The sequence below is a fragment of the Rhinoraja longicauda genome, chromosome 27 (assembly GCF_053455715.1).
Source record: "Rhinoraja longicauda isolate Sanriku21f chromosome 27, sRhiLon1.1, whole genome shotgun sequence".
Taxonomy (NCBI): domain Eukaryota; kingdom Metazoa; phylum Chordata; class Chondrichthyes; order Rajiformes; family Arhynchobatidae; genus Rhinoraja; species Rhinoraja longicauda.
The window spans coordinates 10,796,634-10,817,728 of NC_135979.1; the positions used below are offsets into that span (position 1 = coordinate 10,796,634).

The 21,095-nt window shown below is 39.7% G+C and overlaps 1 protein-coding gene across 2 annotated transcripts in view; it reads right to left on the reverse strand.

Moving 5' to 3' along the window:
* cep85 (centrosomal protein 85) overlaps positions 1-21,095 on the reverse strand; it is a 44,126-nt gene that overhangs the window by 7,908 nt on the left and 15,123 nt on the right. The window contains exons 3-12 of one of the 2 annotated variants that reach the window (XM_078423225.1): positions 20,531-20,680; positions 16,528-17,351; positions 15,890-16,020; positions 14,225-14,342; positions 13,464-13,649; positions 11,133-11,285; positions 9,500-9,654; positions 7,011-7,128; positions 3,321-3,371; positions 2,375-2,482 (exon numbers count right to left, since the gene is read on the reverse strand). In XM_078423225.1, coding sequence (XP_078279351.1) covers positions 2,375-2,482; positions 3,321-3,371; positions 7,011-7,128; positions 9,500-9,654; positions 11,133-11,285; positions 13,464-13,649; positions 14,225-14,342; positions 15,890-16,020; positions 16,528-17,351; positions 20,531-20,680 — 1,994 coding nt within the window. The remainder of the gene's footprint in view (positions 1-2,374; positions 2,483-3,320; positions 3,372-7,010; positions 7,129-9,499; positions 9,655-11,132; positions 11,286-13,463; positions 13,650-14,224; positions 14,343-15,889; positions 16,021-16,527; positions 17,352-20,530; positions 20,681-21,095) is intronic. The other variant, XM_078423227.1, reaches the window with a different exon arrangement.

Consider the following 21,095-nt stretch of genomic DNA (forward strand, 5'->3'; position numbering starts at 1 on the left):
TCAACGTTGCATTCTTTTAATCTACATTTGCATTGCAACTGTTGCAATAATATCTTGAAAATTGTTTGTTTGTCACATATGTATTTTTTGTAACATAAAGATGAAATGAGCCATAATAATTTTTTTAAATCTCACCAAATCTCAGCTAAAAGGAGATCAAACAGTAAGAGTCAAAAACAAATTTGCTATCAGTATCAGTTGAACCACTGGTTCAGGTGGTTAATGAGACTTTCCAAATAAACAGCCTTGCCCAAATGAGGTTTGTTTCTAATTACAGCAAACAATAATTTTGTATAAAAAAATAATTTAATTTACAATGTTAATGCAAAAAGAAGTTCATCATAATTGAGATCCGTCTTTGGAATGCAAATCCTCAAAGGAATCAATCCTTTCAAATCTCAGTTGTCTTTGAATAGGCAGAGGTAATTCATTCTTTGATTAAATTAATCCTGTTTTTATTTTAATCTGCTCCCATTACCTACAGTGTAAAATAAGGTTAAAACTTTAGCATGTGTCAAACGTAACAAGTGACAGTTAACCATTGGTAGACACAAAATGCTGGAGTAACTCAGCGGGTGAGGCAGCATCTCGGAAGAGAAGGAATGGGTGATGTTTCGGGTCGAGACCCTTCTTCAGACTGAATTCAGGAGAGGGGACGGGACAAAGATAGAATGAGGTCGGAGACAGGAAGACTAGTGGGAGAACTGAGAAGGTGGAGGGATAGAGGAAAAGCAGGGACTATTTGAAGTTAGAGAAGTCAATGTTCATACCGCTGGGGTGTAAACTACCCAAGCAAAATATGAGGTACTATTCCTCCAATTTGCGCTAGGCTTCACTCTGACAATGGAGGAGGCCTAGGACAAAGGTCAGATTGGGAATGGGAAGGGGAGTTGAAGTGCTGAGCCACCGGGAGATCAGGTAGGTTAAGACAGACTGAGCGGAGGTGTTCAGCAAAACGATCGCTGAGCCTGCAGTTAACCATAAATTGGTTAATTAAGAGGTGGTTCATGCACTCCTTTCACTTTGCTTCTACATTGGCCTAGCCAATCCCCTGACAGATATTAGACCATTCTTCCCTTGCCTCCCTATCTCAGCCCAGATTTCCAGAATCAGCCTGGGTGCTACTCTGGTAAAGGTCAGGATGTTCCTTCAGCCCTGTCCCTCCATTAGCCTACTTCCACCCTCCAAATACCACTTTGTAAAGACAGATAGAGCTTTTCTTGTACAAACAAGGCCCCGAGAACAGGAAATGAAAATCGGATTTTAAAATGGCATATGCTAGAAATCTTAGATATTCAATCAGTCTGAAGGGTTACAATCTGAAATGTCACTCATCCATGCTCCAGGGATGCAGCCTGACCCACTGAATTCCATAAATGGCGTTCCTTTCTTTTGTATAAATCAGCATCTGTAGTTCCTTGTTATTACAAGACCACAAGGGATGCATGGGGAGCTAACCAAGTAGATACAAAATTGACTTTGTAGAGGGAATCAGGGTGTGGTAATGGAGGGTTGTTTTCAGATTGAAAGCCTGTGACCAAAGGTGTGTTGTAGCGATTGGTGTCGAGTCGAGTCTCCTGCCGTTTGTCATTTATATATTAACAATATGGATGAGAATGTAAGCGGCACATTTAGAACGTTTTCAGATGACACCAAAATTGGCGTGGACATTGGAGGCGATTGTCTCTGTTTACAACAGGATCTAGAGCAAAGGGGAAAGTGAGCAAAGGAATAGATGGCATTTAACTTTGCAAAGTTAACTACAAAGTGGTGCATTTAGGAAGTTAAACCAGGACAGGACTTGTATTATAAATTGCAGAGCCCTGGGGAGTGTTGTATAATAAAAACCTAGGGGTACTAATATGTATAGTTCCCTCAGAGTAGTGACACAGGTAAACAAAATGGCAACAAACAAAAGCATTGGCTGTGTTTGCTGTTTTTGCAAGGTGCATTGCATACAATCATTACGACGTGTTGCAGTGTATAGAAAGCTGGTGAGACTGCACCTGGATTATGTGCAGCTCTAGAAAGGTTATGATTTAGCTAAAGTGCAGTAAAAAATTCAAAAATATTGTTGTGACCAGAGGGCTTGAGGTTGAGGAGCCCGATTAGCCTGGGATTTTGTTCCCCTAGAACCAAGTGACTGAGGGGCATTGATAAGATGGATGGCAGGAGTCTTGGCATCATGACAATGTTGGATGTACACATCAATGAGGTCTGGTAAAATTGAAATTAGTGAAAATAAAAGGATGAAACTGTTTAATACTTGAGCATACCAACATAAAGGAGCATTGCTGTAGTTATTTGAAGCTAGTTATTTCAGATCCAGGATTCATCTTGAGATCTGAAAGCCTGTCTTAGCTCTATTTCTCACCTCTTTCATTGCCTTTCTCAATAATTGTGATCCATTTTCTTTCTCTGACAGTTCTTCTCGAAGACCTTGGCTTGTCCCCTCTTCCTGAATAACCCGTTCCTCCTGGGCCTATGGATCAGTGTAAAAAATAAAGTTATGGAGCTATACAGCACGGAAACATACCCTTTGACCCAACTTTCCCCAAGACCACCAAGATGCCCCAACTACACTAGTCCCACCTGCCTGTTTGGCCAATATATCCCTCTAAACCTTTCCTATCCATGTACTTGTCTTTTAAAATGTTGTTATAGTACCTGCTTCCACTACCTCTTCTGGCAGCTCATTCCATCTACTCATCATCCTCTGTGTGAAAAGTTGGTCTCTCAGGTCCCTATTAAATTGTTCCTCTCTCACTTCAAACCTATGATGTTTGGTTCTTGTTTCCCCTACTCTGGTTAAAAGACTGTATTCACCCAACCTATTCCCTTCATGATCTTGTACACCTCTCAGATTACTCCTTCGTCCTCCTGCAATCCAAGGAATAAAGTCCTAGCCTGCCCAATCTCTGTAACTGGCTCTCGAGTCCTGACAACGTCTTCATAAATATTATTTGCACTTTGTCCAGCTTTAAACCATCTTTCCTTTGGCAGCATGACAAAAAGTGAACAAAATACTCCAAATGCAGCCTCATCAAGGTCATGTACAACAGTAACACAATGTCGCGAGGGTCCTGACCCAAATAGTCACCAATCCATTTTCTCCAGAGATGCTGCCTAACCCACTGAGTTACTCTAGCATTTTACATCTACCTTTGATAAAAATCAGCATAAGCAGTCTTTCTTATTACATCCCAACTACTGTACTCAATACCCTGACTATTGGAAATTCTTCCCAATATTATAGGCTGGTATTGAATATCACTCCCAAAGCTCAAAGTGTCAGAAATTGGATTTGGAAGTCTCCTTACCTGTATTTGTGAGGCAAGCTGCTCCATTTTCCTTTGCTGTTTATCGATAATCTAACAAGTAAACAATTAGAAGCAACATTCATAAAGAGCATGATTTGTCAGATCTTCAAATCACTTTACACAAATGCCTGCATATCAAATTCTCCACCTATATTTGTAAGCAGGACAGTAGGGCACAGGTACTGAACAATAAATTTAATAGCAATTATCACATTTTGGTATTTACAGTGAATTATTTCTTAATGCTAGATTGTTTTTGCCTTGAGTGCAATGACTCTCCTGCAGCTCCAGTAAAATATCCACTAGAAAAAGAATTTCCCCCAAAATCAAACCCTATAACTCTCCATCAACAGGGCTGCAGTGCTCCATTTCTAGACATACCACAGAAGAGATCACTAAAGATTAGAAGACAAATCCAATTTAGCTGATTATTACTCTGATATCGGAATTTAGATCATTATTATCCAGATCAAAGCAGTATTTATTCTCTAACAACTTGATCAACAATACCTAATTTGAGTTTAGTCTGGACCACATGGCTCCAAAATGCGAACCACAGACTTGGTTCAAAGATGCAGAGAGATGGATTCTAGAGATGAAATGACAGGTCCTTCAAACACCAAGGCAGCATTTCAGAGGGCAGCATCATGGAGCACTGGTAAAATTGGTCACTAATCATCAAGAGGAAGACATTGCAATGGCTGGAAACATAACTCACATAAAAAGACAAATGTGGTTGCTAGAGGTCAATCACCCGAATCCCAGGACATCACTGCACGAGTTCCTCAGGCCGTGCCATAGTCTCAACTATTTTTTAATTGTTTTAATGACCTTTTTTTCCATATTGTTAAAAATGACTATGTTAACTGATGATTGTATTCAGTTCTATTCACAACCCCTCAGAAAGTGAATCAGTCCAAGCCTGCATGCAGCAATGTCAGATAACATTCAAGCATGCGCTAAAGAGTGGCAAGCCACAATAATGCCAAGCACCAAGTCTCAGTATGAACTGTCCACCTAATCTGGACATTCAGTGGCAATATCAAGTTCTCTTGCAATCACTATATGGCACTTCACCATTCCCCAGAAACAGATGGAACAGCCACATAAATATTATGACTACAGGAACACAAGCGGTACAACAGTTCAACTAAAGGAGATTCACACTTACAGAAATTACAAATCACAACCAAAATTTGTGAGATACTGAATCAAAATTCATTCAGAATCTATATAAGAACAAAGTAAATAAAATGTTAAAGAAACAAATTGTGTCAATTTTTGTCAAAGATTTCCTTTATAGAAAATAGCAATACAGTTATTTAGAAATGCATCCCTCCATAACACAGCTGTACTGTATTCTGCCTCAATGAACTAACCATTGCCACTATGCGCACATCAGAAGCATAATAGAATGCTCTCCACTTCACTGGGTGAGTGCAGCAGCAACAACATTCAAGATCAACATCCTTGAGTGGCACCCTATCTACCAACCTAAATGTTCATGGCGTTCATCACCCACACATTATGGCATCGGTGTGCGCCATCTTCAAAATGCATAGCAGTTACCCTCTTAGTAAACACCACTAGCATTACCTAACCACATCTACCAAAGCCAAGGGTAGCAAGCACATGGAATAGTACTTAAAGCATGTTGTATTGGCAATATAGAAACACTCACTAACACTAAATTCTGAAATCATAGATACAAGATTAAATCCAACATTCAACCTCAGTTGTGATGCTGTAGAATTCATTTGCAGGGTGGCTGATTGAAACAAAAATTGTCAACACAAGATCAGCTCAGAGACCAGAGGAACAAGAGTAGGACTATTTGTGTGGCAAAAAAACGGCAACGCAATCGCTTAATTTTCATATTTTAACTTTGCAATGGAAGCATTTCCTCTGTTTTCCTCACTTTGATCAGCCAAGCCAATTTCCATTTCCTCCAGGGTCAACAACATGTGCTTCAGTTATTTTTTCTGGAAATCCCTTCATGGCCCTCCATTTCACCTCTAAAATCCAGTCAACCATTGGCTCAATATCCATTGTGAAATGGCAAGAACTACATTTTTACATTACATCCAATCAGGTGGTTATTTTACTGAGAGAATAACATGAATTATTTGCAGTGAAGTTGCACCAGATGAGAAAATTGAAAATATAGCAAGTAAAATGCCGTCACGCGTAAATTAAGAGTTCATTTGTGAAAATGACAGACTAGCAAAATAAAGTCTGCAAACAAACATTAAAGAAATGTGACAAACAAGAATGAAGCCTTCTACAAAGACAGATAAAACTTTAAAAGGAATTCAAGAGCAGAGTTTCAGATAATCAGGCACCCACATTTTGAAAAGTAAATCATGCCAATAATCCCTTATTAATAATGCACCCAAGGTCCAAGATTTTCCAAGTGGGTCAATGAACACATTATCTTGGGGGCAATGTTAAACCTAATAGCACTGGTTAGGCTGCAATTAGAATCCTTTGGCCTATTCTAGGTGACCCAGTTTAGTAATTGTGCCAAATTGTGCAGATATTAATTAAGCAATTTTATTAAAATAATCTCAGGATGAGCTTTCATTTATAAACAGACAGGAAAAACTGGCTTTAGTATAAAGATCAAAGTGATTTGACAGAAGTGCTCAAAGCAGGGATGAAGTTGTAATAAACTAAATGTTTGTCAATTGTTAGAAAAAGTAAGCGCAGATTCTGCAATTAGCTTTTAAAAGACAAATGAATATGAAAAATGCATGCGGGACAGAGTAAAGGAATGAGAATGTGGCCAATTCTTTAAGGGTGCTTACACTTAAAGATCTTTTGGCTCTCCATATTTCCTAACATCCTTCTAGGCGACTACTGCGTTACAGCCACTGAGTTACTCTAGCATTTTGTGTCTACAGAATTCACAATTCAATACTCAAAATTTTGATTTCCAGAATAAACTTCACCCAAAATTTGTGGAAAAAATAAATCTACAGAGATTCTCCGACTCCACATTTTCCACTTTTGGACCCAAACTCTTTCCTTGATTATCCTCGCATCTCTAAAGCACCTTTAGATTTCTTTTTAGTCAGTTTAGTGAATTTGTCACAATTTTAAACAGGGATGAGTCGGCAGGTCATTCAGTTTACAATGCTACCTGTGACCACTCAGAAAATTTCAACTGAGTTCTCATCATTCTGTCCAGATTATAGTGGGGAGCAGATTATCAGTTGCCGGAAAACCGGTGTTCAACCTATATACAAATAACTCAGCAAGAATAAAGCTGCCCGCTTGATTAGGAACCAATCCACCACCCTCAGTGTTTGTTTCCTCCACCATTAGTATAACCTGGCTGTAAAATCCAACCCAAGTACTTTCCTGTTCCTCTGAAAGCACCACCACCAAAGAGGCCCAAAGTCAGAAGCACCATTAACTATGGGTTCCATCCAAAGTCACACGCACCATCTTAACCTGGAAATATAATCATTGTTGGAACCATATCCTTAAACTTAGTACTCCCACAGCTGTAAACGTTAGTGTTACCAGAATAAACTGCAGTATTGGAAGGTGATATTTCACTTCTGCTTCAAGTCAATTTGGGAACGACAAGCGCAAGAGATGCTCACTTGCCGCAAAGGAACATTGAAATAATTAGCAAACGTACACCAAGCAATCTTCAGATGCCACCTAACGGTGAATGCTCACCTTCATAGCTCGTTCATAATCTCCTTTGAGGTTGTTGCTCTCACACCTCAATGTCTCTACATTCAGGATAGGTAACCGCACACCATCCTCCAAGCATTTTGCAACTTTCTCCTGGAGGCTGAAAAGAGAACAGTATGGCACAAAATCTCTTCCGAATTTACGATAACAAATGCGAAGGATAGTTGGTACAGATCTGGAATCAATTCAGATGTTCACATGGTCAAGTGCACCAAGGATTCTTCCAGGGTATTGAGTAGTCAGCAATAGCATGCGGTCATTTGTGATGGTCATGTGTAGTTATAATATATTCATATTTAAGTGGGGTGACATAACAGCTTTCCTCAACAATCCAAGGGCTAAAAAGAGGAGTGTTTAGTAACAGGTGATTTTACTCTTCCAAACAGTGGATGTTGAAGGCAGGATCCCTAATCACGAGTACAGCAACTTGTTTTGTGTAGCAGTATTGTGTATTACTGCAAATTCAGAAATTAAATTAACGCCTGACACAAACCATGACAGGTTGTACTCTGCTTACAACTGTTAAAAATGTGGAGTGCGAATTCTGATGTGCCATCAGAAGTTATTGCGGCTTCCAGCACCCATGAGCTTCCAAGATTAGCATTTAAGCAAACATGCATTAGCCTATCTTCTAATCAATCATGTATCAAACTAGCAGGACCTCTCTTCTGCTGTCACACTGAGCAATCCAATCAAATCTCCTGACCTCCCTATTTGCGACCACTATTGGCGATGCAAGCATTACTGACTTGCGTCAACTAATCTGGATTACAGGACTGCTAGAAGCCTTCAGAATGGAAGGAAGGAATGTCAAGGAACATACTTAGGCTCACTGACCGAGACTCCAGGAATAGGAACATAGGAAGGGGACAGCTTTGGAGAGTAGCAGGAAAGGAGCAAATCAATCCGAACAGCAAATTAATTATGGTTAAATTAATTAACCATTTCTTTCCAGTATGGTTGAACATAGGAAACCCAGAAATCAATAATAAATTGAGAATAAGATTTTTGCAAAAATCCAGCTAGTTCGCCACCATCTACTATGAAAATGGGAAAGAACGCATTTGATACCCAGTCTGGGTCTATATGACAATGAAAGAAATTTACTGATTTCAAAAACTTCTGTAAACTTTGGACTCCTATTATAAGATTGTTATATTAGCTTAATTCCAGCCCTGGAAAACGAATTTCACTCCTGAACGTAACAAAGACATTGTTTGCCATTGCTTTAGATACCTGATTTTAGAAGATGCTGGGGGTTCAGAGATTCACCAGCACTCAGACTGGTGACATGATCTTCATGGTCTCTGCGAAGTGGAGACCAAGCAGCCTGCCAAACCATGAATTCAGAACAAATATGGTGCCCCATAATAGACCACATAACAGTACAGCACCAGAACAAGCCTTCAGCCAGTGTCATATCATATCATATACATACAGCCGGAAACAGGCCTTTTCGGCCCTCCAAGTCTGTGCCGCCCAGTGATCCCCGTACATTAACACTATCCTACACCCACTAGGGACAATTTTTACATTTTACCCAGCCAATTAACCTACATACCTGTACGTCTTTGGAGTGTGGGAGGAAACCGAAGATCTCGGAGTAAACCCACGCAGGTCACGGGGAGAACGTACAAACTCCTTACAGTGCAGCACCCGTAGTCAGGATCGAACCTGAGTCTCCGGCGCTGCATTCGCTGTAAAGCAGCAACTCTACCGCTGCGCTATCAGAGTTGGTCTTGGAAGATTATGCCAAGACCAACTCTGATCTGCCAGCTCATAATCCACATCCCTCCGTATTCATGTGCCTATCCAAAAGTTTCTTAAATGTCATTATAGTATCTGCCTCCACCATCCAGGCATTCACCACCCTGTATGTGTTGAAAAACATTTAATTTAAACTTTGGAATTCTCAGCTTATGGCATGGAGCAAGAATAGGCAAAATTAACTTTGATTTAAGGACCAAGAGATCTACTCTATTAATGAAAATCTCAAACTACTGAGACACGGTCCTAATGCAGGTAAATGGAGTTAATGTAGATGGGTATAGAGTGGCCTGAATATTTTAGGCAGAAGGATCTGTTTCCGTGCTGTAAAACCATGACTCTGCTCCATGCCCAGGCATAACCTTTCATTGTGCGGTTCATTATTTATCTTTTCAGAATTTCATTGATATTTGCATAAATGCAGACAATGCAAGTGCTAAAAATTCACAGTAGATCACTCAGAACGAACAAATTTAGAGGATAGGTGCGTACCCTTGGCTTTTACTCATGGTATTCTTACTCATGAGTATTGCTATACTCATTCTGAAGTTTTTTGGTGTTGCACAGCAAACGGTTGAAGAGATAGCTATAAAATTGGTGGAAAATAATCCCTCTTGTGCATTTCAGACTACAGACCCAATCCCATAGATAACCCCTAGGGCAATAACAGAACAATACATGCAAGTGCCCATAGGTTGTTTTACCCATGAACAGTGGAGACCAGCTCCATCTCCTTCTGCTTTTGGTTTTCCAGAACGTTGTCCTTTTCCCTGCAGCGAGCACGAGCTTCTCCAAGTTTGGCCTCGAGATCCTGTACTGTGCTCTGCAGCAGATCAGTTTGCTGCTCAGAGTCCTTCAGCTGCAAAACAGAATACTTGATCCATGATACTAGACACCAGCACAGTCAACAACTATAATACCTGCACAAGTTCCCCATGTCAGCCTAACTTTCCTGCTATTATCTCTTCACTCTTTTAGCAGCCCTTGGATGCCAATGTCCAAACATTGCCTAATTAAAAATTAAACAGGAGACCGACTTTAACTTCAGTGCAAATAGAGGCAAGCTCTGTTGGTAAACAATGTGATAAAGGTAAATGCTACAGTACCAATATAGGTATTTGCAGGATTTATAGAACAATATTCCTTGGACAGTTATTGGTGGCTCCCAATAGCTGCTCTCGAATCACTGAATGCTAAGGTCTACTATCAAACAGTATATCTGTGACCGAATTGCCCAAAAGCAGAACGAGTACATTGGTGTATATGACTGGGATATTCACACTGTCAGAGTCCTATATATCTCTGCATATTAAATAACTTGGAGGACCCATGGATAGATCATAGTTGGACAGTAGTCAGCAAGGCAGTATACTTGATTGACCAATCTGCCAGTACATTTTGCCATTTCTACACTGTAGCCAGGGGCAAACGACTGAAGAGGACACGTCACAAGTATATCACAACACCCCAAAATAATGAAAATTTATACAAACTACGACCAAAATAAGCCAAAAAGCAAAATAGAGATTGGGAAACTTGCTGTATGCCTATTGTCAAAAAAGTAAAGGTTCATTGGACATTGCATACAGTATTTGCATTAATGCAAATTGACATCTGAAATTATATTTTCCTCCACATTTCAACTCTGATAATTGAAGCTCAATAATCTTGCACTACAACATAAATAAATTACTTACTTCTTCTAGAGCTCAGTCCCTAATTCCATTAGAACAGAGACCAGACCTTATGATTGTAAAAACAATGCAGTCAAAGAGAAGCATGCATTAGTCCAGCACCTCATCACTCTTCCATATTGTTCCACTGTATTTTATAATTTAGCAAATTTCTTCTGAGGTATGCTGCCAACAATCTTTCAAGAAAAAATCTTTACTGGTGCTAATTAGGTGGCATGATAGATAGAAAACCTGGAGAACTGGTTCATCTCTGAAAGGAAAACAGAAGCTCATCGATGCCATAATTCAGTTGTGGTATGGAGATGAAAAATCATTGGAAACTCAGAATCTGGTGATTCCACACTAAACCATTTAAAAACTTGATTAGGAAGCATGGTGGACATATAATATATCAAAGTGGTAATGGCGCAATAATAATGGATAAAATGTAACTCTGCAACATGGTATTTATATCCGGGTATATGCATGATTCAATTAATCTGCCCAGGGATGTACCCATGTTACAAGGCTATGTGGCTGTGGACGAAAGGCATGGAAATATCAGCTCACGGTAGGTTGTGTACATCGGTGCTCACAAACTAAGTTTGTAAAACTACAACTATCAATGCAAACTTAATTTGCTCACACCCTCGGTCAGTCTCACCTGTTGGCTCTGCTTTTGATAATCATCCAGGGTGGGCAAGTCCGCTAGATACCGCTCCAGAGTTTCAATTCGTTGCTGCTTCTCCCTATTCTGTTCTGCCTCCTTCTGACACTTCCTCTTGAGGTTGTTGATGTGTTTGTCACGGCCTCGGACCTACAGCAATACAAAGCCAGAATAATTGGTGTTTAAAAAAGTTCATATTCTGTATGTACTGCAGATTGCAAAAGAGACCCTTACCCTAACTCTAATGTTTACTTTGTGTAGATTAGTGAAAAATTGGAAAATGTTGTGCGACAGTGCTAAACAAGACAGTACGTCACATACCAATTCATGAACATATATACATACATGGACACAATAGCACGATCAAGGAGACAGTTGCATCAATTAGTTGTCACAGCTGAGACTTTTGTATTTTAAAATTTGACAATGCACAAGGGAATTGAGGCAAACATTAATACCAGTGATCACCCTACAAGCTACCACTAAGGTAGTTACATTCAAAGTTTAAAGGGAAATACATGCAAAGTTATACTTATGCGTTAAACTAAGATCAGAGGTTTGAGGCTGTATTGGTGTATGCTATTTTGTAGCAGAGTAAATTCTCTTTTTAGCAGACCCCCTTATAACAGATTTCAGTTATAGTGAAAAGAACTACAGGCAATAACCCTGGCTCGCAAGGTGCATTAACGAGACCTTCTTCACCAGCTGCCGCAGCTGTTGTTGTGGCTCACGTTGTAGCCATTTTCTTCAGGCCGCCACCACTGGCAGGATGTGTTCAATCACCATGGGGCTCCCTCCCCACTTACTAGCCGGGGATATTTGCTGACCACTGCACAATATTTACTTTTTAAAACGCCTCAATAAATATAGTGCACACCTATTTGCAGCAAGGCCATTCAGACCTGGCTAATAAGTGGCAAGTCACATTTGCTCTGATAAACTCCAGGCCACAACCTTCAAGAAAGCATCTGACTGCCTACCCTAGATATTTAATACCTCAGACACATCTTCTACCATTCGTATTCTGAGAGGAACCTCTCACCAGAAACTCAACTGCATGAGCCGCAAATATAACAAGAAGTCAGAGGCAAGGTATCCTGTGACATGTGACTCACTTCCAGACTACCAAAGTCTTTCCACATCACAACCTCATTCTCCCCATATCTGGATGAATGCAACTTCAAAAGACAGGCCCAATGTCAAAAGCAAACCACTCGCTTGATTGGTTCCCCTTTCACTATCCTTAACAGTAGAAAATTACAAAAGGTCAATTAAGATAGTATCCAGTCAGAAGAAAGGTCTCGACCAGAAATGCCATCTATCCACTTTCTCCAGAGACGCCGTCTGACCCATTGAGTTACTCCAGCACCGTGCCTTTTTTTTTGTAAATCAGCATGTGCAGTTCCTTGTATCCTCAATTAATACTGGTCTTTCCACTACTGTAAATAAAACATTACTTTCCTTTGATTATGTTGCTTTACTCTCCCTGACTTTACTTTCAAATACTATATTTACACCTACCCCAATAGGTTTATACTAGTCTTTGAAGATGATCATGGCTAAACTGGATTGAAAGTACTGTTCCCATGTGTGAATTAACCAAATCAATGCAGTGGGTTTCTGCAATTTGAATTCACATGTGAGCAGCACCACCCAGTGGCAAACTGGAACTGTGCATGTCTAGTTAAGATTTAGTTTAGAGATCACAGCATGGAAAAGGGCCTTTCTGCCCACTGAAACCACGCCAACCATCAATCACTCGTTCACACTTGTTCTAAATTAGACCACTTTCTAATCCATTTCTTGCACACTAACAGTAATTTACAGAGGCCAATTAACCTATAAAAATCTTCATGTCTTGGGGACATAGGAAGAAACCGGAGCACCCAGAGGACACCATACGGTCACAGGGACAAAGTGTGAACTCCACACAGACAGCATCTAAGGACAGGATCGAACCTGGGTCTCCGGTATTGTGAAGCAGCGGCTCTACCAGCAGCGCCATTGTACCACCCTCCTGATCTCACTGCACTGCCCTACCGGCTCCTAACTAGATTCCTATTAATTGGACAACTGCCAACACATCTGCGGTTTCTGCCCAAATCCAGCAAATAAAAACAGACAAAATATGAGCTACATCACCCATCTCAAAACATAAAAGCAGATATAAATCAGGTATTGCTGGATTCAGTGTATTGATGGATAAATCTTCAAATAAAGGTAGTCTTATGAACCCACACAGCTTCACAAAGAAATTAGAATAGAAAGTCTGGTTTGCGGATGGGGCTAATCAAGTTTAGAGCCACCCCATCCTGTCACCACACTTGCCTTTTCTTCCATTCTCTTCATATCATCCGAATGCTTCTGCGCAGTTTCTCCGATACTCTCATTCAGCCGGCAAACCTCCACTTCTGCTGTTGCTAATTTTTTCTCCATGTCCAGTTTCTCACTTCCCAAAGCCTCTGAATGCTCAGCAAAACGTGCCCGCAAGAAAGCATTTTCCCTGAGAGATTCCTGTGAAACAAAGAAATCCCCAATTTATTATTTTTGTTTACAAGGAATCCTGTTTAAATTTGATGAATAAAATGGCTCAATAATTTGAACATCCAAGTTTAATTGTAAAATATATACAATGTGGTCAATGATTTCAATTACTAAATTGCATTTAACACTCACCATCACAAATAAACAGCTGGTCAGGCTCTATGGAGAATGATGGTTAATTGTTCTACAGTGTCATTGGCATCATTCTGCAGAGTGCTACAAGACCTGCTGAGTATTGCTAGACCTTCAATTTTATTTCAGATTTCCAGCAACAGTTTAAAAAAAAATTTGATCAAGGTTCCACCCCTCCACCCCCTAATCCTCCTCCGCTTTTCTAGATTCACTGATGGTCTGAAGGAGGGTCCAGACATAAAACATTACCTGTCCATTCTCCTCCCCAGATGTTCCTGATTTGCCAAGTTCCTTCAATTTGGTATTTGTTCATCTTTCTAAATCTCCCCATACCCCATATTTTAGGCTTGCAAAATCCAATTTGTTTTACAGACTTGGTCTCGTCCTAGGTTTCATCATTTAAGCCATAGTACCTGCAGTCGGAGTATGCAGACATCACTGAGTGGTACAGTACGTCCAAACAGAGCATTGTGCATCTGTAACTCACTCTCCCTCATCTTCTGCTCCAGCTGAGAGATCTGTTGTTTCTGCCTATAATGCCAAGCAAAGAAGAAATTGTGACTGATACTGCCTGTACAACATTGTTTAAAGAGTCCAAATTCAAGATTATTTAAACAATGAGCACAAACAGGGCAAGATTAGCAAGTATGCTGATGATTCAAAAGTGAATGGTTTTGCAGATAGTGAAGATGGTTGTGAAAGATTACAGCAGGATCTGGATCGATTGGCCTGGTGGGCAGAGGAATGGTTGATAGAATTTAATACAGAGAAGTGCGAGGTGTTGCATTTTGAGATGTCTAACAAGGGCATGACCTACACAGTAAATGGTAGGCTTCTGGGGAGTGTTGTAGAGCAGAGGGATCTAGGAGTACAGGTGCAAGGGTCCTTGAAAGTCCAGTCACAAGTAGATAAGGTGGTCAAAAAGGCTTTTGGCACATTGGCCTTCATCAGTCAGAGTATTGAGTATAGAAGTTGGGAGGTCATGTTGCAGTTGTATAAGACGTTAGTGATAACGCATTTAAAATGCTGTGTTCGGTTCTGGGCACCATGTTATAGGAAAGATATTGTCAAGCTTGAAAGGGTTCAGAAAAGATTTATGAGGATGTTGCTAGGACTAGAGGATGTGAGCTATAGGGAGAGGTTGAGTAGGCTGGGTGGAGCACAGGAGGATGGGGGGTGATCTTATAGAGGTGTACAAAATCATAAGAAATAGATCGGGTAGATGCACAGAGTCTCTTGCCCAAAGTAGGGAAATCGAGGACCAGAGGACATAGGTTCAAGGTGAACGAGGAAAGACTTAGTACGAATCCGAGGGGTAACTTTTTCCACACAGAGGGCGGTGGGTGTATGGAACAAACTACCAGCGGAGGTAGTCGAGGCTGAGAATATCCCATTGTTTAAGAAGCAGTTGGACAGGTACATGGATAGGACAGGTTTGGAGGGATATGGACCAGGCGCAGGCAGGTGGGATTAGTGTAGCTGGGACATGTTGGCCAGTGTGGGCAAGTTGTGCCGAAGGGCCTGTTTCCACACTGTATCACTATATGACTCTATGATGTATTTTTCATTCATGCATGTAGCTAATTGATTGGATTTGCATTATAATGATATGAACTTAAAATCATATCGTTTGTAACAGCATGGTTTCAGCACATCCGATACAGGAAACTCAGCCTGGTAAAACCAACTATTTCTTACAAGGATCCCTGTGAAATCTGGAATAATATAAATTTCCATTATCTCAATAGATGCTCAAAATATTAGTCACTGAAGGGATGTAGACATATCTGGTGTGAAAAGTGGAACACCAGATTAGGTATTTTGGAAAATCTCACAGCAGCATGCAATCAACATTCAAATCTGCTGCAGATGAGTTGAGAATATTTGCTAAAACATGTGATACTTTGTACCTGGAAGTACTTGTTAGGAATGACTACATTAAACCTTACTGTGCTTAAACCCCTACTGTACCTAGGGAGAAACCATTTAAAAATCAATACCAAATGGGTACATCTATCTTTCTCACAGCCTGGCCTACCCCAATAGAAAAGATTTTTACAAACACAAACTACATATACCTTTCAATCACCAGTTCCTTCTCTTTCAACAAGCTCTCATTTGCTTTTATAAGTGGGTCCCATTTATTAGGTTCATGGTGTGCATAAGGAGGATATATCGTGGGATATTGCTGAGATCCATGGTTCAAAACCTAAAAGGAATGAGAATGAAAAGAAATAAATCTATTGGAAGCAGCATAAACCTATAATAACAATAATACTTCTACTAGTCTTGATTCAAAAAGCTCCAAGTGCAAATGTTACAAGAGTCATGTCTCAAAACAATTCCTCAATTCCTGCATAAAATCTTACTCCAAAAAAAAAATCAATTTAACTTAGTAATTCAGTCAATCATGGACAAACACCCCCAAGAACACGAGAATTCTTAGGAAGATGTACTAACCCATCAAAGCCAAAAGAAAAATGTAGAGAAAGAGAACTGGTATCAGCAGTGAACTTGCCACATTCAATTTCTCCATCTGAACTTTCACTGACGTTAGAGATGCAGTACATAGCTCATTGACCTAGTGACAAGTGCATCTGTAGGGAATGCCACAATGGAAATGCCACACATCTTCGATCATAACAAAATTGTCTCCTTTTCCTCCACACCTGGTTACAGAAATTTCTGAAGCGCAAAATGAACATAACTGCTTTACCTGCATATGTTCCACTTGTAGCCTTAGACTCTCCAACTGTTGTTGCTGCCATGTAGTCAGATCACAAGGTCTATCTTTGGATCGAAGTCTGGGCTGCTTCCCGTGCATTTGTTCTCTCAAACCTATTGGAGCCCAAAGTGTTTGCTGTGCTTGTGAACTATGGAGTCCTTCAGGAACAGAGCCCCCTCCAACATTTGGCTGCAAGCAAGGTCTTGGTCCCAACTGTGCAGTTGCAACTGGTGCAGATTTACTCTCGGGTAAAGATTTAAAAGTCATGTCATAACTATTGCAATTATCCTCATTTCCAGCACTGTTGATGTTAAGATGTCCGTTGCCCCTGATACATCCTTGAAACCTGTACTGGGAATCACCACACATTGTCTCCAAAAATGCAGACTGATTTAAGGTTGGTTCAAAATGAGGAGTTTCAAATTTTTGCATAATTTCCTCCAATCTCAGATGTTCAACATTTGGGTGTGAAGAACAGTCAAGCACATTCAATCCAGGTCTGCAGGAATTTGTTGTAGCTGCAGGCAAAGCTCTCACATTAGCAGAGGAATCTATTTTGCCGGTTCTAGTTTCAAAACTGGAAATATCCATTCCTTTCAATTTGGATAATGAAGAACACTTCTTCCCAAACTTTTCGTCTCTTGCATCTGACGGACCACTTAGCTGTAGAGACATGGAACTGAAAACTGAATTATCCTTTGGATGGAGGTTAGATGGCACATTGCCGGATGTGGAAGGCATGACATGGGCAGTGGGGATGATGGACTGTGAGTGTATGGGTTTGAAGGAAGAACTCTCAGTGAAGCAGCAGAAATCTATGCAGAGAGAAAGACAAAATGTAAATTATTTTTCTGAAGAATGGCCACCATTCACAACAGAGGGCTCAGTTTTAAAAAGACAGTAGGGATAGGTGGTTCCTTGCATTTATCTCGTGAGATTTTCAGGTGGCTATTTTCATACACTACTGCATATGCAGTTAATCAAAAATAATTAAAAATGAAACATTTAAGCCCTCTTGGTTTACTTTATACTGCTTTTATGATAAAAAAAATTATGGACAGTTATTGAAATGTTTCAAAGAATTGAATTGTAATTTGCATTTTTAAATTTCAAAAACTTAGTCCATAAAATCATACAGCCTGGAAACGGGTCATTTGGCCCACCAATGAACAACCAGTGCTCACCCTTCCAGAGTAATACCATCTCCCAGCACTTGGTCTGTAGCCTTTTCTGCTACAGACCAAGTGCTGGGGGATGGGATTTCTCTAGGCAAATTAAGCACTCATCCAGGAACTTAAATGCTGTCAGCGACCCAGTATGCTCAGTGTTTTCCAGGTATCCTCCCCATAATATAACCCCTCTAAAATTCTTCCTCCTTACCCCAAATCTTTGCCCTCTTGTTTCATCTACCTGAAATGGGGAAATAAAGTTTCCTGATGTCTACCTCATCTCCACCCATCAAATTTTATAAACCTCAACCACATTCCCTCTCAACCTCCTCCACTCCAGAGAACAAGCCTCAAGTCTTCGATCTCTCCTAATAGAAATGTTCCATCCCAGGCACGTCCTGGCAAATCCACTCTGCATCCTTTCCAGCACCATTACATCCTCCTTATAGTATGGCATGATGTCCAGAACAGCAGACATTACTCAACGAGATGTCTGATCAAAACTTTTTAGAAAGTTGGAGGATAATTTTCATATTTCCATATTCAATGCCCCAACTAATAAAGAGCAGATACAATATACCTGCTCGACCTCTGCAATATTAATGAAATTGCCTTTGAGATTAATGAAATTGGCCTCCCCATATTAAGATCTTTATTACAAGTCCATCCTACCCTTTTCCATAACAGCTTTAAAATAGATATGATCCACCACTGACACTCCCGCCACTTGACTAGCTACATTGCCCAAGGTTCAATAATGCACTCTCTCTCGTTGGTATGTCTACGTAATGTATCAAAATTCTCAAATTACACATACTAAGCCTTTAACGCCAAGGCAACCCCAGTTAATATTCGCAAAATTGCAATCCTAAGTTGATAACCCTATTTTTATTGCATCTCTCCGACATCTGCCTATAAATCAGTTCCTCTACCTCCCATTGACTGTTGGCTGCATCAATATTGGCAAAAGGATTACTCGTTCAACAATTTAAAATTCGATAAGGAATATTGCACAAGAGCAAATTTTAATTGTCACCTTGTAATTGTAAATTAATTTAGAAACTGTTACACTCCGTTAATTCATAACGTTTGGGATATTGCTGGTGACAGACTAGAATGTTATACCAATTAATACTCCAATATATTAACCTTTTATTTAAAAGTAGTCACTGAATAAATTATTTTGCAAATCCAGTCAATTTAAACTTAGTACAGGAAATAGACTGATGTGTTGAAGGGACCATGGACACCAACCAGTGTGTTGAAACAAGCATGCATACCAGCCATCTACAATAATTTAAGATACTCGCGAAACAATTTTTAAATGGGAAACAGAACTTTACACTTGCAAGGTAGCTAAAATTGAGATACTAGTTTCATTAACAAACTGAAATAAATCCTAGAAATGAGTCCCAAAGTGCTCACAAACTTAGAATCTTACCAAATAAATCTTACCTTTTAAATCTGAAAGGCAACACTTAGTCTAAAAAAAACTCCATTTGTGCAGCACCGTCATTTAAAATAGTCAACAAAACAAATGTCCCAGGTTTCACTGAAACTCAAGCTTTGCTCAGACATACAAACAGTTGCTGACTGCTACAAGTTTGATTGGAACAAATTTTCATCAGGATCAAGCTAAATGGGAGAAGAAATGAGTACGAATATTCCATTTTAACGGTGAGCACATTGACATTAAGAGTGTTGCTGGTATAATTAGAACTGCTTCTCAAGTTTCATGAGTGACAGTGCAGAGCTTGTACAGTCCCACAGCCTCGGTTAGATATGGTGAATACAGTATTAGGACTTCAGCAAAATACAACATTGAATTATACATAACATCAAAGATATAGCTATGAATTTCAAATGTAGAGCTTCAAAACAAAAGTGCACAGTCATTTACAAACTTATTCAGAACACCTGGAAAATAATTAGCTTTGAGAGGTACTTTTACAGCACTGAGAGGTATTAATGTTTGAAGCACGGATCTTTCATCACCACATTACTGTATATTTCTACCATTTTACGAAATTGTTCCAGGTTTTTATGGATCATATGCTTTTCTTTTAATTAATTGGGATTTAAAAAGAGATTTGTGGATGTCCATAGAGTTAAAAAAGAATAGCATCATTAAAATAAGCACAATATGCAGGAACTGCATTAATTATCCTCTCCTATGGCATACATACTCCATACTGCCAGCACCTGTAGTCAGGAGCGAACCTAGGTCTCTGGCACTGGAAGACAACTCTACTGATGCACAACCATGCCGTCCTGTCTTTCTGCTGACTGGTTTTCACTCTACCTCGGTACACGTGACAATAAACTAAACTAGATAAAAAATACTGTATGATGAATGAAAATCAGAAAGCTTCAGGAAGCTGGAAATCTGAACTAAAAAGAGAAAATGCTGGAAACATTTCAGGTCTGGTAGCATCTGCAGAAAGAGAATCAGTTAACAATTCAGGTCCAGGATCCTTCATCAGAAGAATGTTAGGCATTTCATCTGGGTGCTGTTGTTGCATTACACAAGTAATGTCATCGGCAAACCTAAAGTGAATGCTAGCACAATAATCTACTAAAAGATAGCACAACCATAATCCAATTCAATTTCCACTCAATAATCATCTTGGATTATTGGATTTCTGACTTTGTAACCCAAGACCAATTTTCTTCCTGCCTAACACCTAGCTATCACCACAGTTAAAGTTGACAACTAGTAAATTAATCTCAAGTTCAGATTCAACAACATGAAGCAGAATATGAAGTCATCTTCGGTATTTAAAAGAGAGTGTACATGTGTATACATCCCACACATTTCAACTTACCATCTGTGCTCTCAGAACAGGATGTGCCCAAAGCCGTGTCCCCACTATCAGCTGTACTGGGCCTGCTTTCAGTCTTACGTTGGCACTTTTGTGAAAGTATTGGTGTTTGCCACTCAGTTTCACAATAACTTGTTCTCTGTAAATTGGAGTCTGTGGAGAAGGGGATTCATATTCAAATTCAATGTCTGCTTTAATGATAACTGCATTTTGATTCCATTCCATCAGATACCATGGTAAGAAATAACATTCAGAAATCCGCAGATAAAATGTATGGAAGATGGAATTTTAGAATAAATCGATGATACAGCATAGCTAGAGAAGCAGAGCTCAAGCACAGGTATATGATAGCGGAAAGCCACATTTCTGAAATAGTTCACTTCCTATGAGGAAACATTTCATGTCACCACAAGCAAGGAATAAAAGAAAACCAGGCTTCACAGGTAGAGCATCAAACTAAACTCTGACAGAGCTACACCAGAAGATAGAAAGTATGTATGCTGATGGAAAGCTAAAATAAATCAAAATTCTACTTAACTATTTGGAATTAACATTTCAAGTCAGTGAC